The sequence below is a fragment of the Brachyistius frenatus genome, unplaced genomic scaffold, assembly GCF_029030835.1.
Source record: "Brachyistius frenatus isolate BFR_SWC_R1_liver_20210118 unplaced genomic scaffold, ASM2903083v1 Contig_92, whole genome shotgun sequence".
Taxonomy (NCBI): domain Eukaryota; kingdom Metazoa; phylum Chordata; class Actinopteri; family Embiotocidae; genus Brachyistius; species Brachyistius frenatus.
In genome coordinates, this window is record NW_027210691.1 from 404,591 (window position 1) to 417,844 (window position 13,254).

Below are 13,254 nucleotides of genomic sequence, written 5' to 3' on the forward strand. Positions count from 1 at the left end.
CACACACACACACACACACACACACACACACACACACACACACACACACACACACACACACACACACACACTCTCGCTGAGGGCTCGGCTGTTGTCAGGTTTATCAGCTGTCTGTCAGTTTCTCCTCTCCGACCTCCAGCTCTCTCTCTCATCACCACATCTTTCTTCTTTGTTGGTTAATCCCTCCTGACTGTTTTCTTCCTCACTCAGGGGTCACTTTCAGCGTCACATGACTCCCGCTCACCTGCAGGTACTTCATCACTAGATTAGCGGATTGGTCTTTTTTCTTTTTTTTTTCCTAAACTTGTTTGCAGTTGAATTGTTATGATGACATTGTTTTGCTGAAACAAACAAGACCTTCCCTGAAACAGACGTCGTCTGGATGGCAGCATGTGTTGCTCCAAAACCTGTACAGATCGGATGCCGGCTTTGGAACTGTGCACCGATAACAAGCTGGATGGTCCCTCTCCTCCTTTAGCTCAAAGAGATGCAGCATCTATGATTTCCAAAGTTAATTTCAAATTTTGATTCGTCAGACCACAGGGCAGTTTTCTGGATCATGTTTCTATCTGGTTTCTTCTTTGCAGAGTTTTAAACTGTGTTCACGGACGATGGTTTTCACAAGTGTTCCTGAGTCCATGCAGGGATTTTCACTCCAGAATCTTGGCTGTTTTTAATGCAGTGCTGCCTGAGGGTTTGAAGATCATCAAAAATCTGTTGACCCCCATTATTATGTTAGGTACTGTGATTAAAATGAATAAACTGTCAATTAAACTGCAACTTCAAAACACACAAAAATACAATGGAACTCCACAAAGCTTAAAAAAAAAGCACACATTTATTAGTTTTTTTTCCCTGTTTCATATAAAACACTCTGCACCACATCTCGCTGTTTTAAAACTTTGTTCCAGCTGTGAGCTTTTCTCTGAAAGAAAAATGGCGTCAGTCAACGCGTCACTGAAACACCAGTCTCATTCAGTCCGTGCATTTCTGACTTTAACGGCCAACAGTGTGAAGAATCAGAGCAACAAACCCAGAATTCCCCTGTTCTGATGGAGACAGAGGAGGTCTGATAGATGATAGGTGTGTGTGTGTGTGTGTGTGTGTGTGTGTGTGTGTGTGTGTGTGTGTGTGTGTGTGTGTGTGTGTGTGTGTGTGTGTGTGTGTGTGTGTGTGTGTGTGTGTGTGTGTGTGTGTGTGTGTGTGTGTGTGTGTGTGTGTGTGTGTGTCTGTGTGTAATGTAAACCTTCATTCCTGCTGTTCTCTGTATTTGAGGTTTTGCTGAAGTCTGGTTTTGATTGGGGCTACATGATGTCACGCTCACTTGGAATCTGAACCAACTACCATAATAGGACTGTGTGTGTGTGTGTGTGTGTGTGTGTGTGTGTGTGTGTGTGTGTGTGTGTGTGTGTGTGTGTGTGTGTGTGTGTGTGTGTGTGTGTGTGTGTGTGTGTGTGTGTGTGTGTGTGTGTGTGTGTGTGTGTGTGTGTGTGTGTGAGCAGCTCCAGCTGGTTCAACTCTTTTCATTCACTTTTATTGATTAACGCTCTCACTCGAAGAGATTTCCTTGGAAACTGCTGAAAACTGTGAAACTGAATACGTTAAGGAATCAGTTTAGTTTTTCTGGAGAGAAAACGGAGTTGCGGAGTGAACATGAGGGATCGAGCTGCTGACCTGCTGCCAAGTGGGACAGGAAACTGAGAAAGGAGGAGGTGGAAGAGGAGGAGGAGGAGGGGGGGGGGGATCGAATGATGGAGGGGAGACAGATGAAGGAGGGGGGTTTAAGAACCAGAGGAAACATGAGGAAACATGAGGAGACAGGGGAAGACAGCGAGGAGGAGGAGGATGGGGAGGAGGAGGTGGAGACGGAGGAAGAGGAGGAGGAGGAAGAAGACGAGGAGGGGATCCGAGATGAGATTTGGGAAAACTAGAAAAACAGAAAGAGGGATGAAAAATGTTGAAGGAAGAATGAGGAAAAGGAAGCGAAGGGAGGACACAAAGATCAGGGAGGAAAGTAAGGAGAACACAGACAATAAGAAAAGGGCGAGAAGGAAGGAGAGAAGGAAAGGAAAGGAGGAAGTGAATTTCAGGTCGCAGATTTTAGGAACGAGGAGAGGAAAACAAGCAGGAAGGAAGCAGAGACCGGAGTTCAACTCCTGAAAGGCTAGATTCAGAGAACATCCAAAATAAAACGCCAGCCTCCTGATTTTATAACACATCACTCGACCCGGTGTCACGGCAACGTGTGTAATAGATACGCTTGTTCACAGGCGTGTCTATTACACGCAGCGCTTTATAGGAAAAGGAAACCATGTGAAAACCAGGTTTAGAAAAAATAAAACAACAAAGTAGACAACCTTTGACAAACCTCGTCGGCCCGTATGGCGGTCCGTGACTCATGCCACCAAGCCACACCTCCTCATGATGGAGGCAGGAGGTGTGGCTTATTACTTCATTAGGACAGAGTTTGGACAGAATCGTATTAAATCTATGATCTTCGGGCCCTCAGGAGGCCCTGCATTAAAAACAGTCAGGTGTCTGTAGTGGTTGTAGTTTGTACATCGTAGGACGACGGTCACATGACAACCCATTTTTTGTTTCTTTAGTTTCCTGATCGATCCTCCTCTTCCTCCTCTTCGTCATCTGGGGTTCAGCTCAAGCAACTCTCTTCCTCTTCCTCATTCCTCCTGTCTTCTTCTCTTCTTTTCCTGTTAAGCTCCATCATTTTTCACTCATCTCTCTCTCTCCCATCATGCCCTGCAGTGTGTGTGTGTGTGTGTTTCCTGTTGTCTTTAAAAAGGTGATGAATGTGGTCAAAACCTCTCATTATAGGCCATTTTTTACTGTCTACACACACACACACACACACACACACACACACACACACACACACACACACACACACACACACACACACACACACACACTGTGTGCGTGTTTTAGACCCAGTTTAGGAAAAATCAGAAAGCGATACAGACATGAAGACAGAACATGAGAGATGATTCACGTCTCCTAGAAACAGTTTTTAAAAACAACAAACCTGCAAATGAACTTTTAAAATCTTGTACTTTAACAGAATATATATTAACTCTGGAGGGAATTGAACCCACAACCCTTGAATCACTGTGTTTAACTAGAAGTCCAACACTGTCCATTTCACCACATTAATAATGCCTTTGCCACGGTGCCACAGTTCATAGACATCCATGCGCCTTTTAACGCACCGAAATAAATGTTAATAGAGATGTTTTGACTTTTTTTGCGACACCGTAAGAAACTGTGACCGATATGTTGACAGTGTGACAGGAACACAGATCAGGACAGAAAACCAAAACCAGCACCAGCAAGGAAGTCGATCAGAGCGTGCTTCATTCAAAGACATGGACAGACTGCAGGACACTGACATCTCGTCTTCGTCTCTCTGTGTGTCTGCAGGACTACGTCGGCTGCATCATCGACTGCGGCGCTCTGCCGCTGAAACCGGAGCAGGTCAGCACGCTGTTCTGCAACATTGAGGACATCTACGAGTTCAACAGGTAACTCACCTGCTCCTCTTCCTCCTCCTCCTCTTCCTCCTCCTCCTCTGCAGATCCTTCAGACCATCATGGTCCGTTTACCAGCTCAGACTCAGTCTAATCCACAAACTGTTTATAAAAGAGTTCGTAGCTTCAGGTCTGTAAAATGGTTCTGATCCAGAAGTGTCTTCAGCTGCAATACCAGCGAGTGCCACTAGAGGTCGGCTCCAAAAAGCCTCCGGTTCCATAGACTCCCATTCAACTTCTCTCATCAAATCCAAAGTCAATAAAATGGGCGGGACGTAGTATCTTCAGGTTTCCAATCAGATCGGTCAGATCCACCTCTGGCTCCTCCCCCAGCTCCTCCAAATATGGTCACTTCCTGCTCCAAACCGCTCCGAACTAACAAAGATGGTGACGGACAGAATCTGAACTGGAGGCTTCATAACGTTCACAAACCAACGATGACATCACTGATGGTTGATGACATCACTGATGGTTGATGACATCACTGCTGATTGATGACATCACTGATGTTTGATGACATCACTGATGGTTGATGACATCACTGCTGATTGATGACATCACTGATGGTTGATGACATCACTGCTGATTGATGACATCACTGATGTTTGATGACATCACTGATGGTTGCCGCTCGGTGTTTCAGGCTGATGGATGTGAAGACTGGAGGAGGAGCAGCTTGTTAAAAGGTGTATTTTTGATGGAAATGATGAAGGTGTGATGTCACATTGTGGAGCAGACGGACTACTGAACCGATTTTAAAGTGATTGTGAAGGGGGGAGGGTGGGGAGGGTGGGGAGGGTGGGGAGGGGTTCTTTGAGAGCCTGGGAAGGAAACTGCTAGAATATGACACACACACACAGTTACACACACACACACACACACACACACACACACACAGTTACACACACACACACACAGTTACACACACACACACACACATACACACACACACACACACACAGTTACACACATACAGTTACACACATACAGACGCACACTCCCTGCTAAGAGTCCTGTTTTTCACACTTAACTTTCTTTGTGCCTCCTCAACACACACACACACACACACACACACACACACACACACACACACACACACACACACACACACACACACACACACACACACACACACACAGTTTTCATTCCATCGCTGCTTCCTGCTTCAGGTTCTCATGGGAAATATGAGAGCGAGGCGGCAAGAGAGGGGGGGGGTAGAGAGAGAGAGGGGGGGAGGTAGAGAGAGAGAGGGGGGGAGGTAGAGAGAGAGAGGGGGGTAGAGAGAGAGAGGGAGGTAGAGAGAGAGAGAGAGAGAGAGAGAGAGAGAGAGAGAGAGAGAGAGAGAGAGAGGGGGGGCAGTAGAGAGGGGGGGGGTCCATTGGTACTCCAGTTCTGCACTTAATTAGATTTTAGTGAATGAAGGTAAGTAGCTCCTAACGAGGTAATTACAGCATTCAGAACCCCACCCCCCCCACCCCCCCACCCCCCCACCCCCCACACACACAGGACCAGGGTCGAGCCCAGTCGGACTGTAAACGACTGACCTGGTTTCTCTCTCTTTGTCCTGGAAAGGAGCGAAAATAAGAAAACACACACACACACACACACAAGCACACACACACAAGCACACGCGCACACACACACACACACACACACACACACACACACACACACACACACACACACACACACACACACACACACACACACACACACACACACACACACACACACACACACACACACACACACACACACACACACACACACACACACACACACACACACACACACACACACACACACACACACACACACACACACACACACACACACACACACACACACACACACACACACACACACACTGTACCAGATGGGTAGTCATAACAAGCCCTGAGAGCTACATCATCCAGCATAGTTCAAACATGACAACATTCAGAGTGTGTGTGTGTGTGTGTGTGTGTGTGTGTGTGTGTGTGTGTGTGTGTGTGTGTGTGTGTGCGTGCGCGCGCGTGCGCGTGCGTGTGCGCGTGTGTGTGTGTGTGTGCGTGTGCGTGTGCGCGTGTGCTTGTGTGTGTGTGCGCGTGTGTGTGTGTGTGTGTGTTACAGTCGGAAATCGAACCACACGGAGGTTTATGAGCAGCTGAACTGCTGAGTGTGCATCAGCACCGGTTGATGTTTAAATGTGTCCACGTTCCTTTGAGGAGGCGGAGGGATTTTTCTGGAGATCAGCGGGGTGTGATGTCATCATGATTTGTTCATAATGTTCAGCTGACCGATCAGATCTCGGGGGCGGAGCTACTTGTTGTGTTTTCCTTCTTTGCGATCGATCATGTGATCACCTGGGTTGCTGTTGAGTCGATTTTACACGATAAGTGGAAGTCAGCTGATGAAGTGCACAAACCTTTACTGACCTCTGGAAAACTGACCAGCTCACGTTTAACTTAAAGGCTCTAAAACTTCTCTGTGCAAGAAGCTTCTCGTTAATCAACGTTAAAGATTGATAAGTTTGTGTCTTTGACGAGCGTTTACAAAACGATTTGCCGGCGGTAACCGCGGCAACACACACACACACACACACACACGCACGCACGCACGCACGCACGCACGCACGCACGCACGCACGCACACACACACACACACACACACACACACACACACACACACACACACACACACACACACATTCTGTTCATTCCCGCTCGGTGAAGTCAGTCAGACACACACAAGTCCCCCGGGACGTCCACCACATCACCAGCGCTGTTTTCCCATGGTGCACTGGGCCAAGACAAGCAGCTGAGTCAGGCGGATGATTGACGAGCTGTGACCGGCGGTATCTGCCGATAACGAATTGATTAGCGAGTTGTCGTTTGTTTCTGAACTTTTTCTTTACATTTTTTTTTGTCTTTCTCATTTCGATCTCTCGTCTCGTTTCTCTTCTTCTTCTCTCCTTTTTCTTTTCTTCTTTTTCCTTATTTTCTCTCGGCGTCCTCAGATTTTCCGATTCAGTATTTGAACTTTGACCCCTTCGTGCTGACCGGGGGTCACGAGCCCACGTAACGTCACACAAACACAGTCGAACATATGTACAGTTGTGAGGACCTCCGGTGATATAATCCATTCCTCTGTCTGTTAACCTTCAAACTGAACCCTGCAGAGCCCTTTGAAGTCGGACCGGGCCAAAAGTCCTCCCACACACACACACACACACACACACACACACACACACACACACACACACACACACACACACACACACACACACATTCCTCTGCATACTTCGGGTGTGTTGATGAGTGCATTTGCGTCAGAATGTGCGTGTGCTCCTCTTATATGACGTAAAATGTGATATCTTTACGATCTGGTCTCGTTTCTAGAAACAAAAGTTTAATATGGACTAAAAACTGCCTCCTTCTGGCGGCATCACAACCAGGCGCCGATAAAACAAAGGGGTTGGAAGACCAAAGTTGCTTAAACTATTATATTTTTCTATTGTTTAATGATTCAAACACAAATTCAAAAAAAATCATAACCACTAAAAACAAATGTGAAGTCTATTTCAAAAATACTGAGAAGCTGTTTGGCTGAAACATAAAATGTAGAAAGCAGTCAGGTGTTTTGACGCCGCTGTGTAAAATTAAAACCCAGTTCAGGCTCATTATTTTTTTTATCTGGTATTTTAGTCTAAACAGGAAGTTAACATGAAACGTGTGACAGAGATGCGGGACATTTTTCCGGGTAGTCATAAGTAAATAAATAGTTTTTTCATTTTGTCAATGAAAAATGAAAAATGTTTAACGATCTCTTCATTTAAAACAGAAACTTAAACTACAAAGTAACATTTTCAAAAGAGAACAAAATGTTTTATATTGGTCAGAGAATAAAAAACATACCGTAATGTTAAAGGCAGACAGATGTTTCACTGCGGCTGGATTACTTCCTGTATTTCAGATGTTTTTATTCCGGAGAAGAAGCAGCAGTTTGCATCAGACGCAGCTGTCGGTTGGATGATTGTTCCATGATTACAGCGCTTCAATCCAGGCGTGAGGAACTTGTTAAACTTTTGCACTCGGGTATGTTTTTATAGTGTAATATCCACCCTGCGTCTCTGCTCATCATTGTGTGATTGTGGGATGTTGCGTCTGCAGGGTGGTCCGCCGCTCGCATCGCGCTGCACAGGAAACTAAAGCAAGTTGTAATTTGAAAAGAGTTTTTGCACAATTTCAACACTTTTAATTTGGTGCCAGGTGTAATTTTTTTTTATAACCAAACAGTCTCAGAGACGCTGGCTTGTCCAGTCAGCTGATGTCTAGACTTCATGTTTCGAGGAAAATCAAACAGCTGAAAAAAACGTCTGAATGTTTAAAGAATAATAGTGTACGCTGCAGTTCCTCCATTGGCCACCGGAGGCTTCTTCGTGATTTCACCATGGACCCGAAACTTGAGCAGATTTTGGGTAAAATTGTCGGGTAAGAGAAAGAAGTCACGGGGAGCCAAATCCGATGAGTCGAAGGGATGGAGAGCGACGATTGTGCCTCTGACGCGAGTCCTGTTGTTGTTCTGGAGAAGTTCTTGATCAATATTCATATTTAATCAGCCGGACATCTTCATCAATATCTTCAATATGCATCTATTAAATCAGTTGCATCAAAGATAATTTATAAATATCTTTTCTCTTTTTATCACTTTCCTCTCATATCACTCTTCTCCTCCTCCTCCTCTTCCTCCTGCTCTTCCTCCTCTTCCTCCTCCTCCTCCTCTTCAGTTCAGCAGCATTTTTCAGATGCCACACAGTCAGCTGCTGTTTATCACTCCGTTAAAGAGTTGACTCTCTCGGCATGAGGATGAAAAACAGACCCGTGTGTTTGGTTTGGCCCCGGCCAGCAGAGGAGGGCCCAGCTCGGGCGTTCAGGGTTCTGGGGGTCAGGGGTCACCGGGGGTCACCGAGGCTCAGGGGCAGGTTTGGTTTTTTTAGCAGCTAAAACTCCTGAGAAAAGAAGTGAGATGATGACGCAGCTGAGGAGACCTTCAGAGTGGGAACAGGAACAACATTTTATATTTTATAAAAAATATAATGTTCTTTTTTAGTTTATTGTTTGATTGACATGACCAGCAGCCAATCAGAGAGCACGAGAAGACTTCAGACCAACAAATTGATCTTTACTTAAAAGGACACACGTGAATGTCCTCCACAACCGGACTCAATAGGGAATGGAAATGACCATGAGGAAGTGGTTCTAGTTGTGGGCTGGTTTAGGACTCGTTTTTGACTTGTTTAGGACTTGTTTTTAACTTGTTTAGGACTAGTTTTTGACTTGTTTAGGACTAGTTTTTGACTTGTATAGGACTAGTTTTTGACTTGTTTACAACTAGTTTTTAACTTGTTTAGTACTAGTTTTTGACTTGTTTAGGACTAGTTTTTGACTTGTTTAGAACTAGTTTTTGACTTGTTTAGTACTAGTTTTTAACTTGTTTAGGACTAGTTTTTAACTTGTTTAGGACTAGTTTTTGACTTGTTTAGGACTAGTTTTTGACTTGTTTAGTACTAGTTTTTGACTTGTTTATGACTAGTTTTTGACTTGTTTAGAACTAGTTTTTGACTTGTTTAGGACTAGTTTTTAACTTGTTTAGAACTAGTTTTTGACTTGTTTAGTACTAGTTTTTAACTTGTTTAGAACTAGTTTTTGACTTATTTAGGACTAGTTTTTGACTTGTTTAGTACTAGTTTTTAACTTGTTTAGGACTAGTTTTTAACTTGTTTAGGACTAGTTTTTGACTTGTTTAGGACTAGTTTTTAACTTGTTTAGGACTAGTTTTTGACTTGTTTAGTACTAGTTTTTGACTTGTTTAGGACTAGTTTTTAACTTGTTTAGGACTAGTTTTTGACTTGTTTAGGACTAGTTTTTGACTTGTTTAGGACTAGTTTTTGACTTGTTTAGTACTAGTTTTTGACTTGTTTAGTACTAGTTTTTAACTTGTTTAGGACTAGTTTTTGACTTGTTTAGTACTAGTTTTTAACTTGTTTAGGACTAGTTTTTGACTTGTTTAGAACTAGTTTTTGACTTGTTTAGTACTAGTTTTTAACTTGTTTAGGACTCGTTTTTAACTTGTTTAGGACTAGTTTTTGACTTGTTTAGTTTTTGACTTGTTTAGGACTAGTTTTTAACTTGTTTAGGACTAGTTTTTGACTTGTTTAGGACTAGTTTTTAACTTGTTTAGGACTAGTTTTTGACTTGTTTAGGACTAGTTTTTGACTTGTTTAGTACTAGTTTTTAACTTGTTTAGGACTAGTTTTTGACTTGTTTAGTACTAGTTTTTAACTTGTTTAGGACTAGTTTTTAACTTGTTTAGGACTCGTTTTTACAGAGAATTTATGAAATTCGTAAAAAATACATTTGTGTAAACTTGAAAAAACTTTGGTATGTTTCAGTTTCTGTCTTTAATTATCAGCTCTGTTTGTCTGATGTGTTTGTCCCTCTGTCTGTCCATCACTGTTGGTCCTCCGTCCTCTGTGGTCACTCCATTAAAAAAAAAGAAAAGACAAGAAAAACACCAGAATTCCCTCTTCCTCTCCCACAATCCCCCACTAATGATGTCCGCCGGCCACAAAATGAGGCCTGACGCCAGAGAGGGAGCGAGAGAGGGCAGAGAGGAGGAGGCGGGATGGTGTGTGTGTGTGTGTGTGTGTGTGTGTGTGTGTGTGTGTGTGTGTGTGTGTGTGTGTGTGTGTGTGTGTGTGTGTGTGTGTGTGTGTGTGTGTGTGTGTGTGTGTGTGTGTGTGTGTGTGTGTGTGTGTGTGTGTGTGTGTGTGTGTGTGTGTGTGTGTGTGTATGATAATTTGAGCTTGTTAACTGTGAATGCAGTGAGAGTTGTGGTGTAACCTCACATCATGTGTGTGTCCTACAACTTCAACACTGTTGGCTCGGAGACAAACGGCGTGTCGTGTTTCATCGTCTTCTTCTTGTTCTTCTTGATGTTTGAATATCCTTCTTTCTCTGTCTCTCACACATACAACCTCGTCAGTTTATTTGATTTATTTTTTATGATTGATATTTGTATTTTCAATTCCTTCTTAATGTTTCGTTGCCATGACGTCGGCCGTCTGATGTCACGTGAAATATGTTCAGCCTCCGTTGAAACCTCTGCTCTCCCACAGCTCCTGTGTTTCCTGATGAATTGTTTCATTCATCAGAAACAAACATCAGCTTCACAGAGAAGTTTGGAGTTTATTTTGCAGCTCAACATCGACACTCAGTTTCTGCATCAGCATCGTCTCTAACTCATAAACTCTAGAAACTCTCCAAAACTCCTGAGAAATAACTCCATTCTCGATTCTGCAGGAATTCAAGTGAAGCGTTTTAAAAATCACTGTATAAACAGAAAGCATTATTACTCTCATTCTTCTTCTTCTCTGTCGATCTCGCCCCACTTCACTTTAAAATATTGGCTTTATTCTATCACGCTTGGCTGCTTTTACTGTGAAAGGTGATTGAACTTCCTGTTTTGCAACAGATTGCTTCATATTTTCTTCATAATTTACGTATTTTCTTTCTGACATTATAAATTGGTTGCCAACAGGTTTCGAAGCCCCGTGGGTCTCTGAAACTCTCTCAGGGCTCCACCGTAAGATTACAAGATGGTGGACTATACGGCTGCACATAAATTATAAATTACACACACACTGCATGTACGGTACAAACAACACGGCTCGAGAACCGAGCCAAACTTCTATTACTGCTGTTTCCCCGCTGACATGAGAACATGTGGAGTCAAAGCAGGGGTGAAGAGCGTCTCGGGTAAACGCAGCATCACTCACTTTAACTCTTCTTTTAATCGCTGTTCGCTGAGGACGTTTTCTCAGAGGGGGAAGACTCGGCACGTAAAACCACCATGAAAACTTTATAATGAAACTTTATAATAGGCCGTCAAAAAGACAAACAGCAGCTCTGCATTCGTTCCATGAGAGCAGTGATGCAGAAAATAAGGCGAGGGAAGAATTCATGCAAACAGCCTCGACTGGTGGTTCGGTTCTTCCTGAATCTCAGCTGGAAAATTTTTCATCGCCTGGTTCCCACTTCGGTTTGTAACACGAGAACAAAAAAGGCGGCAGGATAAACAGAGTTAGTTTGGTTTCTGCAAACACTTTCATTTCAAGAAGGACTAGTTCGGCTGCAATGACGTCGCCTACTGGTTTGGGAACAACCGTTACGAAGCCTCCAGATTAGATTTTGTCCGTCACCATCTTTGCTAGTTCAGAGCAGGAAGTGACCATATTTGGACGAGCTCGGGGAGGATTGAACAGTGGATCTGACCGATCTGATTGGAAACCTGACGATACCACGTCCCGCCCACCGATAGCTGTAACCTGACTGCACCACAGGCCTGTCAATCAAACAGACACGCCCCCAAAAACAGGTCTTCTTGAATCTTCTTTTCTAATGAATGAGGGATTATTTTCAGATGGACCTCCAGAAAACTAATAAGAAGGAGTGACTTTAGCTAACAACACCGAGATAACTGATGGACACATTTTATTCACTTTGGATTTGATGAGAGAAGTTGAATGGGAGTCTATGGAGCCGAAGGCTTTTTGGAGCCGACCTCTAGTGGCACTCGCTGGTATTGCAGCTGAAGACACTTCTGCATCGGCCTCATTTTTCAGACCTGGGGTCATATTCACAAAGATTCTTAGAGAGCTCCTAACTTAGCCTAAAAATGTTATCAAGGAGTCTTATCTTAGGAGTGATTTAGGAAAGAAACCCTGATATTAGTGAGGAGGTGTGGTCGACCCCGTTGCTAGGTTTTTATAAAGATGTGATTGGTTGATTCAAAAAATCAACAGTTTTTCTTCAAATAACACCACATTTGAATGGAAACGTGACTCTGCGCCCTGACAGAAATGAGATACCCATCAACGTCTCCAACGAATTTAATAGCTTTTATTACTACATGGTTTGGATATCATGTCAGTCTCCTCTTTATTTCAGTCTTGGGTTTTGTGTTTCCTGTTTTATTTTGAAGTTCCCCCCTCAGGTGTTTCCTACACCTTGATCGTTCACACCTGTTTCCACTTCACCATCAGCCTCCTCTGTTTATATTCCTCCCAACGTTTTGTTAGTTTGTCATGTCACACTCCTGGATTTTCCTGTTTCCATGTGAGTTCTGAACTTTTTGAGATTTTTCTTGGATTCAGCTGAGTTTGGTTTGCTCTACTTTGTCACCAGCCGTTGTATCAGAGCTCTTGTGAAAAGCCCTGTTATTTACGTTGAACCTCTGTTTGCTGTGCGTCTGGATCCTCTTTTATTTTGAAAACTCATAACAGTCAAACAGCCTCCAGAATGGAGGTCAGCACCATTAATGGGATGTATGTCACCGAGTGAGTGATCAACGTTACACCATTGGTCAGCATAATAAAGCGACTTCCTGTATCTGTTTCAAATGAAAAGCCCTCGTGTCAAATTAAAAGCCCTCCCAGTCCAGCCATTCAACTTTCCTTGTTAAGTTTAATAAAAATACAATCGATTTGTAATCATAGCCCCTTTTACAATGCCAGTAGCAGCTCTCCATGACTCTACTGATACCCGGTACTTTTCTGAATTTTCTTTTCTACTGTATGCAGATAGAACCAACGCCACGTGATAACTGGTTCCTTTCTTGGCAAACACAGGAACATCCATACCTCCTTAGTTCAACATGGTGTTGTTTAGCA

At 43.5% G+C, this 13,254-nt stretch overlaps 1 protein-coding gene across 1 annotated transcript in view; it reads left to right on the forward strand.

Annotated features, from left to right (window-relative positions):
* The window catches only part of plekhg2 (pleckstrin homology domain containing, family G (with RhoGef domain) member 2), a 50,009-nt gene that overhangs the window by 21,551 nt on the left and 15,204 nt on the right, over positions 1 to 13,254 (forward strand). The window contains exon 4 of the mRNA XM_069710521.1: positions 3,436 to 3,536. Within this exon, the coding sequence (XP_069566622.1) occupies positions 3,436 to 3,536 (101 nt within the window). The remainder of the gene's footprint in view (positions 1 to 3,435; positions 3,537 to 13,254) is intronic.